The sequence below is a fragment of the Vipera berus genome (assembly GCF_964194415.1).
Source record: "Vipera berus genome assembly, chromosome: 6".
NCBI classification, from domain to species: domain Eukaryota; kingdom Metazoa; phylum Chordata; class Lepidosauria; order Squamata; family Viperidae; genus Vipera; species Vipera berus.
Genome location: NC_138208.1, coordinates 36,893,818 through 36,913,156, shown reverse-complemented (window position 1 = coordinate 36,913,156; position 19,339 = coordinate 36,893,818). Strand labels below are relative to the sequence as shown.

Sequence of the window (19,339 nt, the reverse complement as noted above, 5' to 3'; positions counted from 1 at the left end):
GTCCTCCACCGTCTTCGTCATGTGAGGCCACCAAAATTGCCGACGTGCCAAATGCAGGGTTTTCAAAAATCCATAGTGCCCGGCTTGTTTGGTGTCATGACACCGATATAGCACTCGTTCCCGCAAAGTGGCAGGTACGTAGATCCGGTCCCGTGCCAGGCCAAGCCATCACGCATCATCACGAGCTCTGGGTGAGTCTGCAGCCAGTCGTCCCCCTGAAGGGCTTTCCGAAGGTCCTCACAGAGCTCATCCTGCGCTGCTAGGGCAGCATCCCCCTCCCGAGCCGGACCTTCGGTGGGCACAAGCGCCTGCACTACGTCCTCCCTCTTACCTTCAAACTGCGGCATACGCGACAGTGCGTCTGCCAGGAAATTTTTTTTCACTGGAACATACTTTAACGTAAAGCGGAATCGCCGAAAGTACAGCGCCCACCGTACATGCTTGGGTGAGAGCCGTCGGGGTGTCTGCAGAGCCATCAGGTTTTTATGATCTGTCCACACCTCAAACGGGTGGACAGCCCCCTCCAAATGATGTCGCCAAAGTTCCAGTGCCCAGCGTACCGCGAAAGCCTCCTTCTCCCATATCGCCCAGGCGCTCTCTGCGGGAGACAATTTTTTAGATGCATAGGCACATGGCTGAAGCGCCCCGTCCTTGTTTCGCTGAAGAAGGACAGCTCCGAGAGCAACATCGCTCGCATCTGCTTGGACCACGTAGGGCAGGGCAGGGTTTGGGTGCCGTAAAACCGGTTCTTTAGCGAAAAGAGCCTTGAGTGTATCAAAGGCCCGTTGGCACTCTGCAGTCCACCCCACCCGTAGTCCAGGACATGGTTGTACTGTCAGCTGTCGTGTACGGAGGAGGTCCGTGAGTGGCAGGGCTATGGCCGCAAAACAAGGTATGAATTGGCGGTAGAAGTTCGCAAAACCTAAAAAACTTTGCAACTGACGCCGCGTCCGTGAAGCCTGCCATTGCTGGATGGCCTCTACCTTCTTTGGGTCCATTTCCACCCCCCCTGCGGAGATCCTGTACCCTAAATAATCGAGCTGCATTCTGTGGAATTCGCATTTGGACAGCTTGACAAAGAGCCGTGCGTACCGCAACTTAGTCAGCACCCACCTGACCAAGGCGATGTGCTCTTCCAACGTCTCCGTGTAAACCAGAATGTCGTCTAGATAGACCAGGACCCCGCGGTATAAGAATTCATGCAAGACTTGGTTAATCAGTTGCATGAAGACAGCAGGGGCTCCCTGTAACCCGAACGGCATCACCCGAAAGTGGAAACTCCCCAGGGGACAGTTGAATGCCGTCTTCCACTCGTCCCCGGCCTTAATTCTGATTCGATAGTAGGCCTCTCTGAGGTCCAGTTTGGTAAAGATCCGGCCTTTAGCCAGATGGGCCAGCAGGTCTTTCATCAACAGGAGCGGGTAAAGGTGCTCAACACACACTGCGTTCACACCGCGATAGTCCATGCACAGCCTAAGCCCACCGTCCTTCTTCTCGTGGAACAACACGGGCGCCGCCATCCTAGATCGTGCTGGCTGTATGAACCCCCGCTCCAGGTTTTTGTCAATGTACCACCGGAGTTCCTGCATTTCTTTCGGTGACATAGCGTACATCCGGGGTTTTGGCAGCTTGACACCAGGTTCCAGCTCGATGGCACAATCCGTGGAGCGATGAGGCGGCAGCGTGTCGCACTCTCGCTCGTCGAACACGTCCAGCAGGTCGGAGTAGTCTCGGGGTACCTGAGCTTCTTGCGCTAACCCACCCGCACAGGCCCTCTCTCGTTCCCCCGTGTGTGGTGGTCCCAGGAATGTGTGCTCCCGCGGGGGCTGTGGGCCCAACCCCAACTGGAGATGGCGGCAACCCCCCTCCCACCAGATTGTAGGGCCCCACCGGTCCAACCATGTGAGCCCTAGAATGACTGCCTCGGTCATGGATGGTACCACTATAAACCGCAAAGTCTCCCAGTGATCGCCCATCTCCAACCGGATCGGCTCAGTGATGTGAGTGATGGGTGCCCTCCCCAAGAGAGACCCATCCACCTGTTGAAAGTGTAGGGGGGTGGCCAGCCGCCTTATCGTGACCCCTAGTCCAGCCACCACTGCCTGGCTCATAAGGCACCGGGTGCTACCCGAATCAACGAGGGCCTTATACGCTTTCTTTTGACCCGTACAGGGACTGACTAGCACCACAGGGAATACAAAGGGACAAACCGGAGCACTCACCATTGGGTCCTCGTCTAGGTCCTGTTCCTCCGGAGTCTCGTACTGTGCGGGCTGTGTGTCTGCTGGCGTCTCCACCCGGACAGGAGCGGTTGGCCTGGAGACATCCCCGCCTAGTTGGTGAGCAGCTCGTGTCCGCTCTGCGGACCTCCGGGTTCTGGTCCCTCGTGCTGAGGAGACAGAAGGGGCTGCCCGGGCAGGAGGCAGTGGGCAATCGGCTGCCCGGTGTCCCGGTTGATCACACCTGAAACACCTCAAGACAGCCCGTGCTGGCTGGGAGGGAGGCCGCGTAGACGCCCCCACAGGCCGCTCGTCCACTTTTGTCTTCTCGGTCGGCCGTCGGCTTCCAGAGGGAGGTTCGGACCGTCCCCGCACGTCCTGCAGCCCCACATCCAGCTCCACGGTCACACGGTACCACTCCTGCAGCCGCGCCGGGACGCCGTGTACCACACAAGCCCGGCAGAGAGCCCCGTCCAGGCCAGCCCTAAAATGGTGGACGAGGAGGCGCTCCGGCCATGAGCGCAATTTCCCGGCCACCTTACGGAACTCCCTCACATACTCTACTGCAGGTCTGCCTCGCTGTCATAGGGAAAGGATGTCGGCTTCAGCCCGCTGCACCCGAGAGATGTCCTCGAAATGGGCCCGTAATGACTCCAAGAACAAGCCAACATCTCCAAGCTCCCGAGCGTGCTCACTGTATAAATCGGCTGCCCAGGCCGCTGCCTCTCCTTGCAGGCAAGCTGTTACTGCCACCACCATAGCCCGTTGGGACACGTAAGCCTGGGCGTACTGGTCCATGTGACCTATCACCTGGACCAGGAACATCGCCAGACGGTCGGGGTGGCCGTCGTAGGAAACCGACAAAGGTGGTGGTCCCCATACCACTCTGGGTCCCCATGAACCCACCTGCGGCCCCAGAACGGGAGAGGCTCCAACTAGCCGTGTTGTCAGTTGGCCTGGTCTGTCATCTATCCCTGACCACATCCCCGCAGCACCTCGGCTGAGGCCTACAGGAGCAGAGCCCTCATGGGGCACACCAAGTCCAGGTTGGTTCTGGAATGGTGGCGCATCCAGAGGTGAACGGGTCGGCCCAGCCCGTCCTGCTGGAGCCCCAGCAGGGGACCATTGGCCTGGATCCTGGCCACCAGCCTCCCCAAACCTGGTCCGCAAAATGTCCATAGTCCGATTGCCTGGAGTGGTGGAATAACTCCACTCCTCCCCATCGTCCTCCATGAGGCACCGCTCCCTCCAAACCGAGGGACCCCTCGGCCGGGGTTCGTGGGCCTCCTCGAAACCTCTATGGCCCAGGGCAGGGCCCAGCCACCATCCTTTGCCGTGGCCTTGGCTTCCTGCCTCCCTCGGCTCCACTGCGCAGTCCTCAAGTAACGACAGCCGCTGTTTAGGCCGAGCCGCCGGAGGCGCAACCTCTCCCACATCCACCGTCCTGGAGGAGGCTGCACCAGCCCCGGCCCCGGCCCCCATCTCAGGCCCGACCTCCTTTTCAGGAACAACCGCTGGGGCGGCCCCCTGCAATCCCTCCGCCATGACAACTCACCCACTTGTCGCTCGGAAGGCAAGATGAAAGGGTGAAACGCTGGCTTTCTCTCAAGCCTCATCCAGAGAGCAGGAAAACCAAGCAACCGAGACGAGTGCTGAGTTCTCAGGAACAGTTTATTGAGCAGAAGCAAACAAACTCCAAAAGGAATAAAGCCAGCGTTGGCTGCTACCCGCACCCAACGCTGTTAAATACATGTTGCACGTACACGCCCATGGCCCACCCAACCGCACCCACATCCGCCCATCCCTTACTTAATGCCTGCTCCTCCCAAGCACCTCCCTTTGTGACACGTCCTGACACCCGGCACCCTCCACCCCCCTAGGTGAGTTCCCTCACGTACGTCCGCCCCATCGCCACCAGACGCCACCCCCACACCCGTCCCCAGAACCGGCACCTCCCGCCCCGACGCTTCTAGTGCTGCTCCGCCCTGCCACTTGCCCCCCCTTCGTGGACCCGGTGAGCTCCTGGCTGTACTGCCTCGGACACGGGCTCCGCTCCCCTGTTCTAGCAGCTCCCGAGGCCCAGTCTGGTGTGGCAAGTCCGCCGGCGCACCAAGAGTTGAGTCCACAGCTGTTTCAGGCCCAAGGCCCCGCGAGGCCACCGTAGCCGGCAGGACGAGGTCGGGCCGCAGAGCGCACGCGCGCACCGCCGAGGCTCCAGCCGGCCCGGCGTGCACGTGTGCAGTCGTGCAGCTCCCAGCAGGCCGCCGTCGCTGCCGCAGCCATTGAGTTACAGACGCGGCTCGGGCCCCGCTGAGGACGTCGGAGCAGGAGGTGAGTGTCGAGCAAGGTGCCGGTGAGTGTCGAGCCCGTGGTGCCGGCGAGCGTCGAGCCTGCGGGGCGCGACACCTTCCTTTTGTGCCAATCATGCTTCCCTCTTGGCATCTTTAAATTCTCAAATGTATATTCCTTTCTTCCTATACTCCTTATCTGAATCCAGGGAGCGTATCCAAATGTCAGTTTTGCAAGGAAAATGTCCCCTTTGTAACCATTGTATTTTTGCTTTGATAATTCAGTTTTTGGTGGTTGATATAATATAATTGTCATTAAATCAGTCAAATCTTTTTGTTCTTCCAATTCTATCTGGGTTAGGTAGAAAGTAGTAGCTGGTATTATGGTTGTCATTTGATCAATTGAATTCTCAATATAGTGTATTTGAAGGCCTTTAGTGTCTTCACTCTTGGTGTTGCTTTCTTCAGATGCTGTTGCTTTTTGGCTTGTAAGTTTTGTAGTTGCCATTAAACTTTGGACTTTAAGGTTTTCTGTAGGTTGCTTTTGTTGTTCTTTGAAATCTACTATTTTAGTGTTAGTTTCCACTTCTTCTATTTGGTTTTGGGTTATCTTTTCCTCATTTACAGTCAGAATTTGATTTGGTGGCTTTAAGTTGTCAGATTTTTCTTGGAGTTTGGCTTTAATTTGCTCTGTCATTGCCAAGATCATGTCCAGTATCAGTTTATAATCAAGTGGTGGGATATATTCATCCATTTTGTTGTTGTTTGAAGTTAAATCTTCCATGGAGGCTGATTTAATAATAGTCACAGATTTTCCACCTCCTGAAGAGTTGTATTCAGTGCCAGGTGTTCCCACACTTATCTTTAAGCATTGTTTCAAGGACAGCTCTGTTATTCAGTCAGCTCTCACAACAGAAAAATAAAGTTTACTTGCTGTACCAGGTTTCACCACAAGATGTCATCAATAAGATATAACATGCAATGTAAGAATATTTTTTTTCTTTTTCTTCCCCCCCCCCCCCAAATTAATATGGAACTTTTGTAGGATTAGTCCAAATTTTTTCTTTAATTTACAGCTTAGAAAGAGGATAGGATAGTGGATCCTCAGCAACAAATAGAAGCTTTTTAGTAAATATAGATGAAATTGCTTAAATTCTTTGCTGAATTAATTGAATTTCTTTTGTAGCTTTGAGGCTTTAAAATTTGTTCCCAAAGTAGATATTCACCGTTTTCTCAAAAAATGGGGAAAGAGATTTTCAGGAAAGTCCCATAGGAAGATGGTTAAGGGAATAGGAAAGGTAAAAGCTCACCCAGGTCCTCCAGATTACTTCTTAGTGCTAGGTAGCGCTTTTGGCTTTGGGCAGGGAGCAGCTTAGTGATCGGTCATCTTTATGGCTGGTCTCTTCTTCTTCGGGCAAAAGGAGATAATCCCGGATTCCAGCAGAGGTCTGCTGCCCTTCCTCAATTGCAGGGAAGTCCTCCTCTCAGTAATTGCCCATCCAGGGCGATTTTTGACCCTTTTCAGGGTCCTCCAAAAAAGAAAGAAATGGACCGCAGGAAGCAGACTGTTCCTGTACATCCAGAAGCGCCGCACGCCAAGTTTTTGAAACTTTTTAACTAGTGAGCCATTGTGCTATCCAAAAGCCATTTGGGGCTTTAAAAATGAACAGTTTATTGGGTCAAACAATAGATTGGAAACCAAAGCCAAATATTACTGCCAGTTTTTGAAAAGTATCTTACCAGACATTTAAAGCTATAGCCCATGTGCTGACCATTTAAAGAATAATTTCCCCACTCCTGCAGAGTGAACTGGTGAATCAAACACTGCCAATTCTGGGATGGTCATGGGCCACTGTCACCTTTACTGGATCCATACCATAAAGACAACATCCAATTCATCAGTTTTTCTAAGAGTATAGCATGCTTTAAAAGTGGAACAGCATACGATGGAGAAGCACTTTAATGCTTCTTTATATGCCCCTACTAAGTGGGCCCAGCAGTGGTAGATTCAGCCACTTTGCACCACTTTGGCAGAACCAGTAGCTAATTTTTTGTTACCCAGGCCCAAAATAGACTTCTGGAAGCGGCATCCACATAGAGAACCAGTTGTTCACATATTTGAATCCTACCACTGCGGCCCAGTAACTATTTCTAAAACAATTAACAGATACAACCTTTCCTTTGCCCTTTTACAAAAGAAATCAGGAAAAATAAACATAACTTTCTTGCCCTAAATCAGTGATCCCAGCGACCAGGCACCAGGGATTGGTTTTGTGGAGAGAGGTTTTTCCACAAACCAGAGAGGGTGTGGTTTTGTTTGCTGCCTGCAACTCGTGCATGGGGCTTTACTTGTTTGTGCGGCCCAGTTTTTGGCATGCCACAGACCGGTACCAGTCCATGGATCAGGGGTTAGGCACCCCTATCCTAGATTATACATATATTTATTTGAAGAGCTCTGGTAGCACAGTGGTTAGAATGCAGTATTTCAGGTGAACTCTGCCCACAATCTGGAGTTCGGTCCTAATGGGCTCAAGGTTGACTCAGCCTTCCATCCTTCTGAGGTCAGTAAAGTGAGGGCCCAGATTGTCAGGGACAATATGCTGACTCTGTAAACTGCTTAGAGAGGGCTGTAAAGCACTATGCAGCAGTATTAAATTTTTGTTATTGTTATTTTAACCCTTGTATTAGTAAGCTTTGCTGATTAGAAATTAATCACTTCCAGACCATATTGCACCAGAAGCAATAAGAATACATTTAGGGTTCTCTCCCCCACACACTTTTCAGTCCCTCACCTGATTCAGCCAATTTTAAACTCAAACTTGTGATTAAATTAACAATGAAATTGGATAGTTGGACTCATTTATACACAGTTGAATATCAATAAATGTTTTTTTCCACTCTGCTTAGTTCACATTTTCTTAGCTGTGGATAGTATAATTTATATGTAAAATGTGCACAGTTGGCACTAAAAAAGAGGAAAATGTTCTATAGGAAGAGCAGCAATGAAAGGAATTAAATGATGCAGTTCAAAAGAATTTACTTCTGTGTTTTGGCTCATACTTTTGTTTTTCATGTCAGAAATACTTCAGTTAATATTCTAACATAAGCCTAATAGTGGAGGAAGATTTATATTGACCCTTCAACCTTGCTGAGGTGCCTATGCTCAGTTTAATATGTTCCTCTCACTGCAATTAAACTGCCCTCCTAACCCCCCTGCAATTATCCCCCAGCAGGCTTTCATTTCACCTTTTCTGCTCAAGATAAGGATAACAGAAATACTTGTTGATTAATATAGATCTGATTATTAAACAAAAACAGTGACAACAAGGAAACAAGGAAGCATTCTGGGAAGTCAAGCCCTGCACATTTCCATAAAACACAGATGGAAAACACTGCTGTATGAAAATAAAATGTAAAAATATGTTAATTTAGTTAACAGCCTAGAAACAATATTAAGTCTTCAGACCTTATCAACACTGAAGTAGAAATGCATTTCCTGATAATGAGAAATAAAATTTAATTATCATTGTTTAGCTACATGCTACTTACTTTTTACTGAAGAATGGAAATAATATATTTTCTATTCATTTTTCCACTGAAACAACTATACTGTTATAAAATGGACTACTCTGGAATAAGAATACCACTTCTCATTCAGGGAGTATATTTAGAATGAAGCTGCAATATTTGTTTTATTTATTTGGAAATGTATAAAAGTTCATCAGATTTACTTCTAGTGGACTAAATAGGACACTGGGGCAAACTTTTCCTGCTCTGGAGCCAAAATCAAATTGCTTCATCTTTCTACATGGGATGTCTGAAATTATCTGCCCTACCATCCTGGGGATAAGATTTGCTATTGTATCAAAAGTAGCAGTAAAGGTTCCCCCTGTCCAGTTGTTTCTGACTCTAGGGGTGCTGCTCATCTCTGTTACCTAGCCGAGGGATCCAGCATTGTCTGAAGATACTTCCATAATCATGTGGCCAGCATGACTATACACCAAAGCACATGGGACACTGTTACCTTCCCACCAAAGTGGTACCTATTTATCTACTTGCATTTGCGTGCTTTTGAACTGACAGATGAGCAGGAGCTGGGGCAAGTAATGAGAGCTCACCCCTATCATGACACTCACGTTTCAAACTTGGGCTGTCAGATTTCCAGCTGATGATCTCAGCATCTTTAATCGCTGAGCCATTAAGTTACCAAGGAGCAAAACTTTCAGTCTTGTAGATTTTATCATTCCAAAATCTTATGCACACCAATAATATCCTTAATAAGACAAAGCATGCTTCATCTACCAATAGCTGGTACTACACGTCTCAACAGCAGCCTGTAAATCACTCTGTTTAAGTCAGCAGCATAGATGTCAAGATTTGCAGCATTTGTATTTTTCCTGCATTTCAAACTAAGGGATTCTGAACATGGGATGGGTGCTTAGAATGTAAATTGCCTGAAAAATGTAAGGCAATCCTATCTGGCAGAATATACTTCCAGGTGAGCTGATTTTGGATGGAAATTTTAGATACTAATAACTGCAAGAGTAAGGCTGCTTGCCAAGAATGGGCAACTTATATCCTCCTCACCACATGAAGATCCCAAATCTACCAAAGATTTTCTCTACCAAAGATTGTCTTTTTGAGAAGTAAAGAAAGAGAAGAAATTTTCTGGTCAACTGCTGATTGGGGAAAATCGGGAGTATTTCCTTCAATATTCAGAAATTACTTCAGCTGTCAAAAGAGAGTCCTTATAAGCATTGAGTCCTTATATCCAGACAATTGCTAACATAAGGATGAGCCTTCACATTTTTCCAATTAAGTGCTTAGTGAGAGACATTTTTTCAGAGATGTGATGGGTGATCTTGGAGGGGGGGAAGTCTTTGGAAAAATAAGAAAGAGCCATTATGATGGACAACCTCAAGGGTCACATCATATGCATACAGTATAGCATGTAGTATAGATATAGTAGATATAGATATAGTAAATCTCTTACCCTCAGGCTAGATATAGCCCACAGATATTGAAATGATAAAAAGGTATGGAAAGTTGCACTAATTGCTTTGGAGTAAACTAGATTTAGCTAGATCTCTTTTTCTTTTCTCTTCTTTTCTTCCTTTAATTCTTTTTTCTTATTACTTTTGCTTTTCTAGCCTTTGCATAACAATGGTTACTCCAAAAATAGCCTGATGTATGTACTGACTATTATTGACAGTAGTTCTTAAAGTATTTTTTATTATTGCAACATTTTATATGGGCAAAATCAGAAGCCATATTCAAATAAAACACCACCAAAGGTTAGGCTAGAAGGAAAAAAGAATATTATTCTAACATGGGTATTAACTAAAATAGAACATTTGGAAATACCTAAAGCTAGGTGTAGAATAGCATGTAGCAAGTGTCTCAGAATAAACTGTGACCCTGACTCATAGAGCTGGTTATTCAGACTCTGAAAGAATTCTTGGAATTGCATTTCTAAAATACTTGGGGTGTTTTAGGGAACATAAAGCAATCCTGCAAACATACCTGGTAAGTCTTATTTTGCTTATTACTCTTGTATATTGTAAATATTCTTAAGCTCTGCAAAATATAAACAAAGTGCATCTATAAAAATTATGTATTGTGCAACAAAAAGAAAAAAATGTTATTGTTATGGAGTGGACCTACCTACAATTCAAGGGAGACAAGAGAAAAATGAATTGACCTGGAGACTGTTATAAAGCAGGGTTAATGCTTCAAAGTATAGCACGATATTTCCTTGTTTTGAAAACTTTACATGCCACCCTGTGTCTCTTTGGAAGACAAGAATTTAGATGATATCCTTGCTAGCAACTTAAGTTACTACTGCTGGTTTGACTAGCTCTGTACTTGTAACCTTGTCAGTTACAATGTAGATATTAGAAAAAAGAGATTTTCTTAATTTACTGTGCATTTTAAACAGGATAAAAACAATTATGTACATTACATCAAATAAAACTATGAAGAAATGACTGGGCAGAGCCACTTTATATTGGCGTTATTTAGAAAAAATATCCACAATTTTAAAAAGGTTTTACACTAGCTTAACCAAAAGATGAAATTTTGCTGTATTCCAGGGTTGAAACAACCATAGTTTATCCACATTCTTTACAATCTTTGGGAGTGGCAAACCATCTCAGTGGTTCTACATCCAAGAAATCAAATTCCTCTTATTTATACTATACCTGAAGCCTTTTGTTCACTTGTATTCCATTTTTTCCTTTTCCAGTTGCTTTTGATGCTCCAGAAATGTGTAACTCTATTGCTAGAGCTTTGAAAGTATGCTAACAATTATTTTCAGCTGCAGTATATTACTCCTCCCTCCCTCCATTCCTGTACTTGAGTTTCAGTTAACAAAACAAATATACTACAAGCACCCTACTTCATGGATATAAAGAAATTTTCATCAATTTTCTCTCTCTTTTCTTGTAGATCCTATGTTGCATTCTTTATCCCCTGCTTGGGTTTACAACTTAGTGAAATCTGAAATGTCCAGTTGAAGAGAATTTTTGCCAGGTACTTCCCTCTTGATCTCTTCTACTTAACCTGTTCTCCAAATCCTCTTAATTCATCCTTAGCAATATGGTGTTAGACTATTATAATGTAATCCTTAATACTATTCAGAACAGATTTTGAATTATCTTAGAAATGCAAATTTAACTAATGTAATCTGATTTTCTGTGTGAAAAATCATGGCAGAATGGATTACAACTTAAAAATATAATAGGCAATCCAAACTTATGAATGTTTTTAACAATTCTATGATTAATGGATTCTTCATTAAATGAACAACTTTATTTAAGACACATCCAAATAAATTTCTAGGTCTTCGGGTAAGGGAAAAGAGGCAAAATGACTGGGCATTTCTTAATTATGTTCAAATGCTGCAAATGTATTGCAAATATCTAATTTTGCCCATCAGAGCTAGCTGCACTTTCTGAGGATCAGTTTTAAAGTTGACACTCGGCTCCACCTCAGAAAGAAAGAGTCTCCTGCAGGGGAAACAGAAATCAGGTTAGCCATCCCCGGGGCTTGTGAGGGTAATTATAAAACTTTTTTATTAACCTATCCACTTTCACATTCATACATTTCACCCATGTAGCCTCTGAAAAACCTTTCCACTGGACAAGGTATTGTAGTTTTCCCTTGTGCAACCTAGAATCCAGAATATGTTTGATCTCATAATGTGTGTGTGTCTCTCTCTACCACTACTGGACTAGGCGGCTCTTTAGGTCTTAAGGTGGATTCTGACACAGGTTTTAAAAGACTGCAATGAAACACAGAATGAACTTTCCCCAACAATCGCGGAAGCCCCGGCCCTCTTGGAGTGGTCCCATAACGCTGGGGACCAGCTGCCTGCCAGTCCAAGGCACCAGATGATCTTGCTGCCTGCTGGGTGGGACCTCCGTCCATCGTCATCCTGGCACCGGGACTGCTCTGTGTGGTTGCTGCCGGGGTTTGAACAGCAGGACCCTTCCCCTGAAATGTACCCTAACCGGGCAGACTCCTGAGCCATGGACTGGCCAGTCGGAAGTGGGACGACCCGGAACGCACAGGCTGGGTTTCAGTATGCGGCCACCATCCTGTATCATGTTCAGTTTCTGCAACCGGCCATGGCAAGGGCTCTTGACATCCAACTTCCCCAAACCTGTCCTAGAGTATGTCCATCGTCTGTCTGCCCGGTGCTGTGGAGTAACTCCATTCCTCCTCCTCCTCATCAGTGAGGTGCTGCTCCCTCCATTCCATCAGTGGACCTCTTGGCCGTGTTGCTTGCACCTGACCGAGTTCCATGCAGCCCAGGGCAGGGCTGAACTACCATTCCCCTCCATGGGTCTGCACTCCTGTCTCCTGGGCATCATCTACTGTGGCCACCGGTGGTGGGTCCCGCACCTTGGGCCTGACCACCGGTTGGGTTTCTTCCAGCTCTGCCATCACAATGGGTGCTGCAGCACCAGCCGGCTCCCCCTCGTCAGCCACTGGGGCAGCCCCCTGCATTCCCTCTGCCATGCCTAAACCCAGGTAGGGGTGAACAGCAGAAAGGAAAATAAAGCAACGCTGACTTACTGTCAAGACCACGTCCGCCGGTAGAAGCACACAACAGCCAGCAAGAACGGGTGACAAACCAAAGGTCGCTTTATTCAGCTCCAAAGGCAAACAAAGTCAGCATTGGCAGCATATCGCTCCCAATACATATAAATAGCCAGCAGGCACAAAAGCTCTGCCCCCACACCACAAACCAACATCCACCCATATAGCTACATAAGCGTTTCCCCTCCCCTTCAGTTCCTTTTGCATCTCCACATGCGTGCGTTAGTCTGCCTTCCCCCTCACCAGCATGCTGCTCTCAACAAGGTAAGTCTCCCAGGTAACCCCCACCCTTAACCCCAGACACCCACCCCCACCACGCCTGACCACACCAGGTGCTCCACACCTTGACTTAGCTTCCATGGTCCCTGACGCATCCTGGGCCTCCCCGCTGAACGGTTGCCCAATGGTAAACCGGCCAGGAGGGTCCAAGTGTGTAGCTGCATCTACCTGGGTCCTGGAAAGCAGCCAGCTGGCAACCGGGGACCCAGATGACGACTGGCAGCCGGGAAGCTCTGCTGGAGGGTCTGTCTGTGCGGCCGCAGCTGCCAGCATGCCTGGAACCAGCTGGCAAGCAGCTGAGGGTGACGGGACCAGCCGGGAACCGGCTGGTCCGATCGCAGGACCCATCTGCGCAGGCACGGTGGCCAGCTGGTGAGCGGCAAGGAATGGTAGGACCAGCTGGGAGTCGGAAGGCCTGGCCGGAAGGCCTATCTGCACATGCACGGCCGCCGAAGGCACTTGGAAGCCGTCTGCCATGAGTCCGGGAAGGTCCGCACCATCAAGGAGGCCAGGCTGGTGTTGCAACAGCTCAGGAGTAGGGCCCAGCCCCCCCGAGGCCAGGTGGGTAGCAGACACAGGGCCAATACGTGCAGGTGCCCCCCCATGAAGTGTCGGGTCCACAGGGCTCAACTTTTTTTTCTTGATTGTATCTATAATAATCTATCCTAAAGGTAAAGGTTCCCCCACACATTCGTGCTAGTCGTTTCCGACTCTAGGGGCCGGTGCTCATCTCCGTTTCAAAGCCGAAGAGCCAGCGCTTGTCCGAGGACATCTCCGTGGTCATGTGGCCGGCATGACTAGATGCCAAAGGCGCACGGAACGCTGTTACCTGCCCACCGGAGTGGTCCCTATTTTTCTACTTGCATTTTTACGTGCTTTCGAACTGCTAGGTTGGCAGAAGCTGGGACGAGTAACAGGCACTCACTCTGTTACGCGGCGCTCAGGATTCGACCCGCCAAACTGCCGACCTTCCGATCGACAAGCTCAGCGTCCTAACCCACTGAGCCACCGCATCCCTATCTATCCTACAACCCAATTAATAAACAAGTACTCAAAACCTGTAACCCCAGGATAGAATTCCTGGTTACAGGCTAGAAGTCTTTACAGATTCATAATCCCCCCACACCCCTTCTTTAAAGCTGGTGAAGTACCCCACACCCATGAAGGCAGAATTCTGACATGATGTGATGTCCCATTTACTCATGTAATGATGGGTTAGTGGTTTATTAATATTAATTAATATTAATTATTAATATACCCCTGTAATTCCCTTCTCTAAAAACCCAGAACTGTTCCAATTAAGTCCAGCCAAAAGTAGGCCAATGCTAGTCCACACAGCAATGGCCAGTGAGACCACAGGAAACTGGAATGTTTCCCAAACAAGATAAATCCACTAGGCAAAATTAAATCCCCAATACAAGAGTGCATGAGACAAGACAAGTCCAGAATTCACAAGGCACAACTGAAAGTCAAGGCAAAGGATCATTCCAACACAGGAATCACAACAACCAGGAAACACACAGCTAAGAAATGTACATGTTGTTTCCAGCATCCTCTCTGTCTGCTGTGCTAAATAGCCAACTTCTGGTGCAGCCCATCAAAAGTAATTGGGCTGACCTTCTCTGTTCTTGCCTTTTCTCTGCCCTACATATTCTCAGATCAAGTGTAGAAGGCAGTTCCTCTTCCTCATCACTAACTGGCTGCAGCTGGTTGATTGTCAACTGGTCAATTCCAGTCATTAGATATACATTTGGAATGTATTAATAGATTGTATTAAAATTGAACTAAAAATAGGAAGAGCAGAAAAAATGATGTTGACAAACTCTATTTGTCAAAGAACACAGGTGGGCATGGAATTGTGCATGAATGCCAGATAACTGAAGAAAAAAAAAGGGCATTGGAAGAATATCTGAAAAACAGTGAAGAAGATGTATTGAAGCTAGGACACTTATTGAGGGTCAAAGAAACCAAGATGGCCAATAAGAAAGAATAAATGAATAAGAGAGACTTGGCAAGACAAAGGATAGCTAGTATATAAAAAAAACTTGCAGGCAAAGCAGATAACAAAGTATCTGGTGATGGATAAGAGCAAGAAAGTTGAAGAAGGAGACAGAGAAGCTAATTCTGGCTGCACAATATCAAGTCACAAGAACAAATATATTTAAACCAGTGAGAAGATAGCAACAAACATCAAATGTTCTCTCCACAAAGTGGAAGAAAAAAATTGTGGACCACCTAGCCACCTTCTGCAAGAAGATCACATAGACTCATTACAAACAACAGCATGACAAAATAGTAACAATGGTGCAAGAAATACCACTTGCCAGAAAGCAAGAACTTGTGGGATCACAAAACAAATTAATAGAAAATGAAGAATCTAAAATGTTTCAGACTTTAGAATTCAGACAGACAACCATCTGCCACACAACATCCCAAGCTTAACAATTGTTGATAAGATTTAAAAAAATCTGGATAGTGGACATTGCAATACTAATAGTAAGAGATATCATGGGTGCAATTCCAAAATATCTGGAGTACTACTTGAACACCATCAACTTTGACAAAAATCACCACCAGTCAATTGCACAGACAGCTTTAGTCAGAACAGCTTACATCATGTGAAGATTCTTTAATACTGTTATACAACTTCTGTCTATTTCTGGTCCATAGGGAAGTGGATAATATGCCAAATATAATCTAAACATCTGGCTACATAACCAATCATCATCATAATAGATGCTCCTGGACTCATTCTAATGCCACCTTACGAAGCTGGCCACAGTGCAGCATTACCAAGCTTTCAAATACCAGACTTCCTGAGTCCTGCACCACAATCAGTCCATGTACTTTCCTGTTTTCTGTTAGGATGGGGTTTTTTCCATGTGGAGAAAAGGACAGTACTGCTGAGTAAATTTGACTCTTTGATAAAAATATTTCTTTTTACAGTGCTCCTTCATCTCCAGTTCACCATTTACTCTCTGACTCATCATTGTTTGGTAAAGTGTTCACTATTCTTTAAATTCAAAGGTCAAGGGAAATCCCAAAACCATGCCAGCTGCTTTCCACAGTCTCTTGAAACTGTTTTGCACATATTCTAGTTCACTATCAAGAATGTGTGTGTTGGGGGGGAGAGGGGGGAGCTAGTGCTGAAATCCCTCCTGGAAGGAGGTGGAATCCTTTCCCCACAATTACACCATCAGCCAGCCAATCATGTCTAGGAAGGGGGAAATGAGCCCAGAAGCTTTCAGAAGCAAAACTTTCCCCAATATATATGCCGTCTGTGGAACTGTCCAAACTCTTTGCAATCTTTCCCAAAGTGAAGAGAATTAAAAGGCGGACATGGCAAAGGGTGAACCTAATCATCAGTCAAGCAGAATCTTTTTAAAATATCCAGCTGTTATTTGTTGAAGAGAAGAGCTTCTATGTCCAATCTACATTGGAGGAACCTCTGCTCTCCATGTCCGCTTGTTTGCCTCCCTCTCAGTCTCCTTACCAATCTCTCCATCTTCTTCCTCCCCTTCCATTTCTTTTTCTTCTTCTCCTTCCTCCTCCTCCTCCTGCTGCTCTGAGAACCTTTCTCGGTTCTCTACATTCATCACGCCAGAAGTCTCTCCTCTCTCGTTCTTTTCTTTTTCCCTGGGCGAGAGAAGCAAAGCGAGCAATTAGCGGAGTTTACTCGCCGAGGGTTGCGGCTAAAAAGCTCCCAAGAGCCACAAAATCTCGACTTTCGCAGCTCTTGGCAACCAAATGGGCTTGCGGCGAGATCGGGAGGGGCGGGGCGAGACGAGGCAGCTTCGGTCGTGTCACGGAGTTTCGCGAAGAGTCTGCAAACCTCGCTCGCAGCCAGCCGCTGCCGCCACTTGGAAGACTTGAGAACCGGAGGGGAGTTTCCTCTGGTTGCCATAGAGACCCTCTGAGGTTTAGCTGGAAGCAGTGATGTTTTGCTTCATGGCATGCTGCGGCCAACAACTTTTCCCGAGCAAAGCCGCGATGGACATGTTGCGATAGGTATCCTGGCAGTAATACCGAAATGGCTTCTTGTTCATTTTCACTCAGTTCTACAGTTCTTCTCAATTCAGGAGCTTACAATAAGAATTTCCTGGATAATCTCCCATACACACATAAACCTTCTTAGCTCATCCAGATCAGCCAAGTTCCATTTCACGGATTTCCACTTAGTTGGGTATGAGAATTAACATGAAAACATCTTGTTGTGCCCTTGATATGTACCAAATAGGTCTTCCTCAGAATTACCATTTTGGTGAAGATATACTAGGAAGTGCACAAACATTCTGGTCCTAAAATAAAAGTGATTCAAAATGCAATACTGCTGGTGAACTATGCCATACAGCTTGCTGTGCACTGCATATTGCATGAAGTAAAATATGCAAGGCATATCTGTATTCTTCCTTTAACTACCCTTCCTCCAACTTAATGCTTCAAACTTTCTCATTCTTAGCTGTTCTGAAGTAAATGTTTGTCATAACCTACCACACTTCTTAAGTGTATGAGCACTTGATGATAATTGATAAGTGCTGATTAAAGAATCTTCAATGATAGAATGACCTATCTGATTAGAAAAGTGGTAAGAAATGTTTAAAGCAAAGGATGGATATATTAGGAATGCTGTAAAAATTTTCTTCAAGTAGGAGTTAAGATCTTTGAGGTCTACAGTTCTACTTATAATAGCAATAGCAATAGCACTTAGACTTACAGTATACAGTATATAAAGCACTTCAAAGTGCTTTGTTTACAGAGTTAGCATATAGCTCCCAACAATCTGGGGCCTCATTTTACTGACCTCAGAAGGATGGAAGGCTGAGTCAACCTTGAGCCAGTGAGACTTGAACCACCAAACTGCTGGTAGCTGGCAGCCAGCAGAAGTAACCTCCAGAACTACATTCTAACCACTGTGCCACCAGTGGTTAGAATATTAGAAATACTGTTATAATTGTTAATATATACCTTTCACAAAGTTTGGGATTATATCATATAATCACAATTGTTTTGTGATGTAAGTTTTGAGAAACAGGGAAAATATAATCCAAAATCACCCAAGTTTCATGATTATGCATGGATTTGATATAAGTAGATTAAACATTCAGGCAGAATGTAAATCAGCACCTTTTATCATGATGGAAAAAACACATGCAAAGAATGATTGTTTGGTAATGTTTGGTAATGTTTTGCCTACATGCACCTTATCATGCAGTGATGAACAAAAGCAGAACTCTTTTGTCCTTTCTTCACTTAAGCTATGAAATATTACATAGGGACCATTACACTATAGGGATTTTACTCTTATGTTGGATTCAGCAATGAAGGTTCCTAATAAATTTTCTTTTTAGTTCAGTAGTTATGCCTTGCTTAACTGAAAAACAAATACAATGGAGCAATGCCTGGGACATCTTTGTTTTTAGGAAGATATGCCCATGCATATATGTGACATATATCTGCAAAAAAATCAAGCTTGTTGAAGTGCTTGAAAGGAAAATAAAAATGCTACTTTGTCTATGGAGATTCTCAGTCACCCAGGTCATGGTTGTCCCAAAGGTGTTTTTTTCATGAGGCAACTTGGGCTTTCTTGTTTTTCTTTGAAGATGTTTTGCTTATCATCCAAGAAGCTTCTTGGATGAGAAGTGAAATGTCTTCAAAGAAAACCAAGAAAGGCCAGTTGCCTCATGAAAAAAAGCACCTTTGGGACAAAAATGCTACTAATGACCACACTTCAGATATAATAAAGAATAAGATTTCTCATAACCAAGAAAGGAAACATTAGAAGAAGAACTGTCATAGAGTTTAAAAGAACTGTCTTTCAAAGGAGGATAATCAAGGGACCAAGACCATGAGAGACACAACTAGGAACTAGAGGCATAGAAAAGAAAATAATCAGGAAACAGCTTTCATGTGGTTGCACAGAAACAGCTCTGAGTTACCAGGAGAGGAACAAGAGACTGAGTTGAATAGGAGATGCAAAGTTGGAGTTCTGAAGAGAAGAAAGACAATGAGTAAAGAAGATGATGAAAGGAGCTCTAATAGTTGGTGACTTCTTACTGTGATGAATAATGTTACTTTACATTGAAACAAAAGATCAAAGAATAATAGAAATATCTACTTGGGTACAATAAATCAGCAGGATTGGAATTTCCAGTGACGTCAGCTGAAGACAGACTCGGGGAAATGTTCTTCATCTCCCCAGGTCTGATTTCTACCAGCTGGTGGGTCCAAATGGACTGAAAGCCACCCCATAGAGGCGGCCCCCAAAAGGTGAAGTCTTGAAGATCGTGGCTCAGAAGGCTGACCGCATTTATGCGGTCTGCCATTGTCAGCTGTTTGGCGGAGACAAAGGACTTTAAATTAAAAGCAAACAGCTGATCTGGGTGAGAAAATTCTTTTCTCTCTTTTTATAAGTGAAGACCTTTAGTGGATAGCATTTCTGCAGCCCCTGAG

At 45.7% G+C, this 19,339-nt stretch overlaps 1 protein-coding gene across 1 annotated transcript in view; it reads right to left on the bottom strand.

Annotated features, from left to right (window-relative positions):
- Positions 1 to 16,589, bottom strand: part of ANO6 (anoctamin 6) — a 164,563-nt gene extending 147,974 nt beyond the window's left edge. The window contains exon 1 of the mRNA XM_081330946.1: positions 16,383 to 16,589. Coding sequence (XP_081187072.1) covers positions 16,383 to 16,485 — 103 coding nt within the window. The 5' untranslated portion in view covers positions 16,486 to 16,589. The remainder of the gene's footprint in view (positions 1 to 16,382) is intronic.
- Positions 16,590 to 19,339: the final 2,750 nt, after the last annotated feature.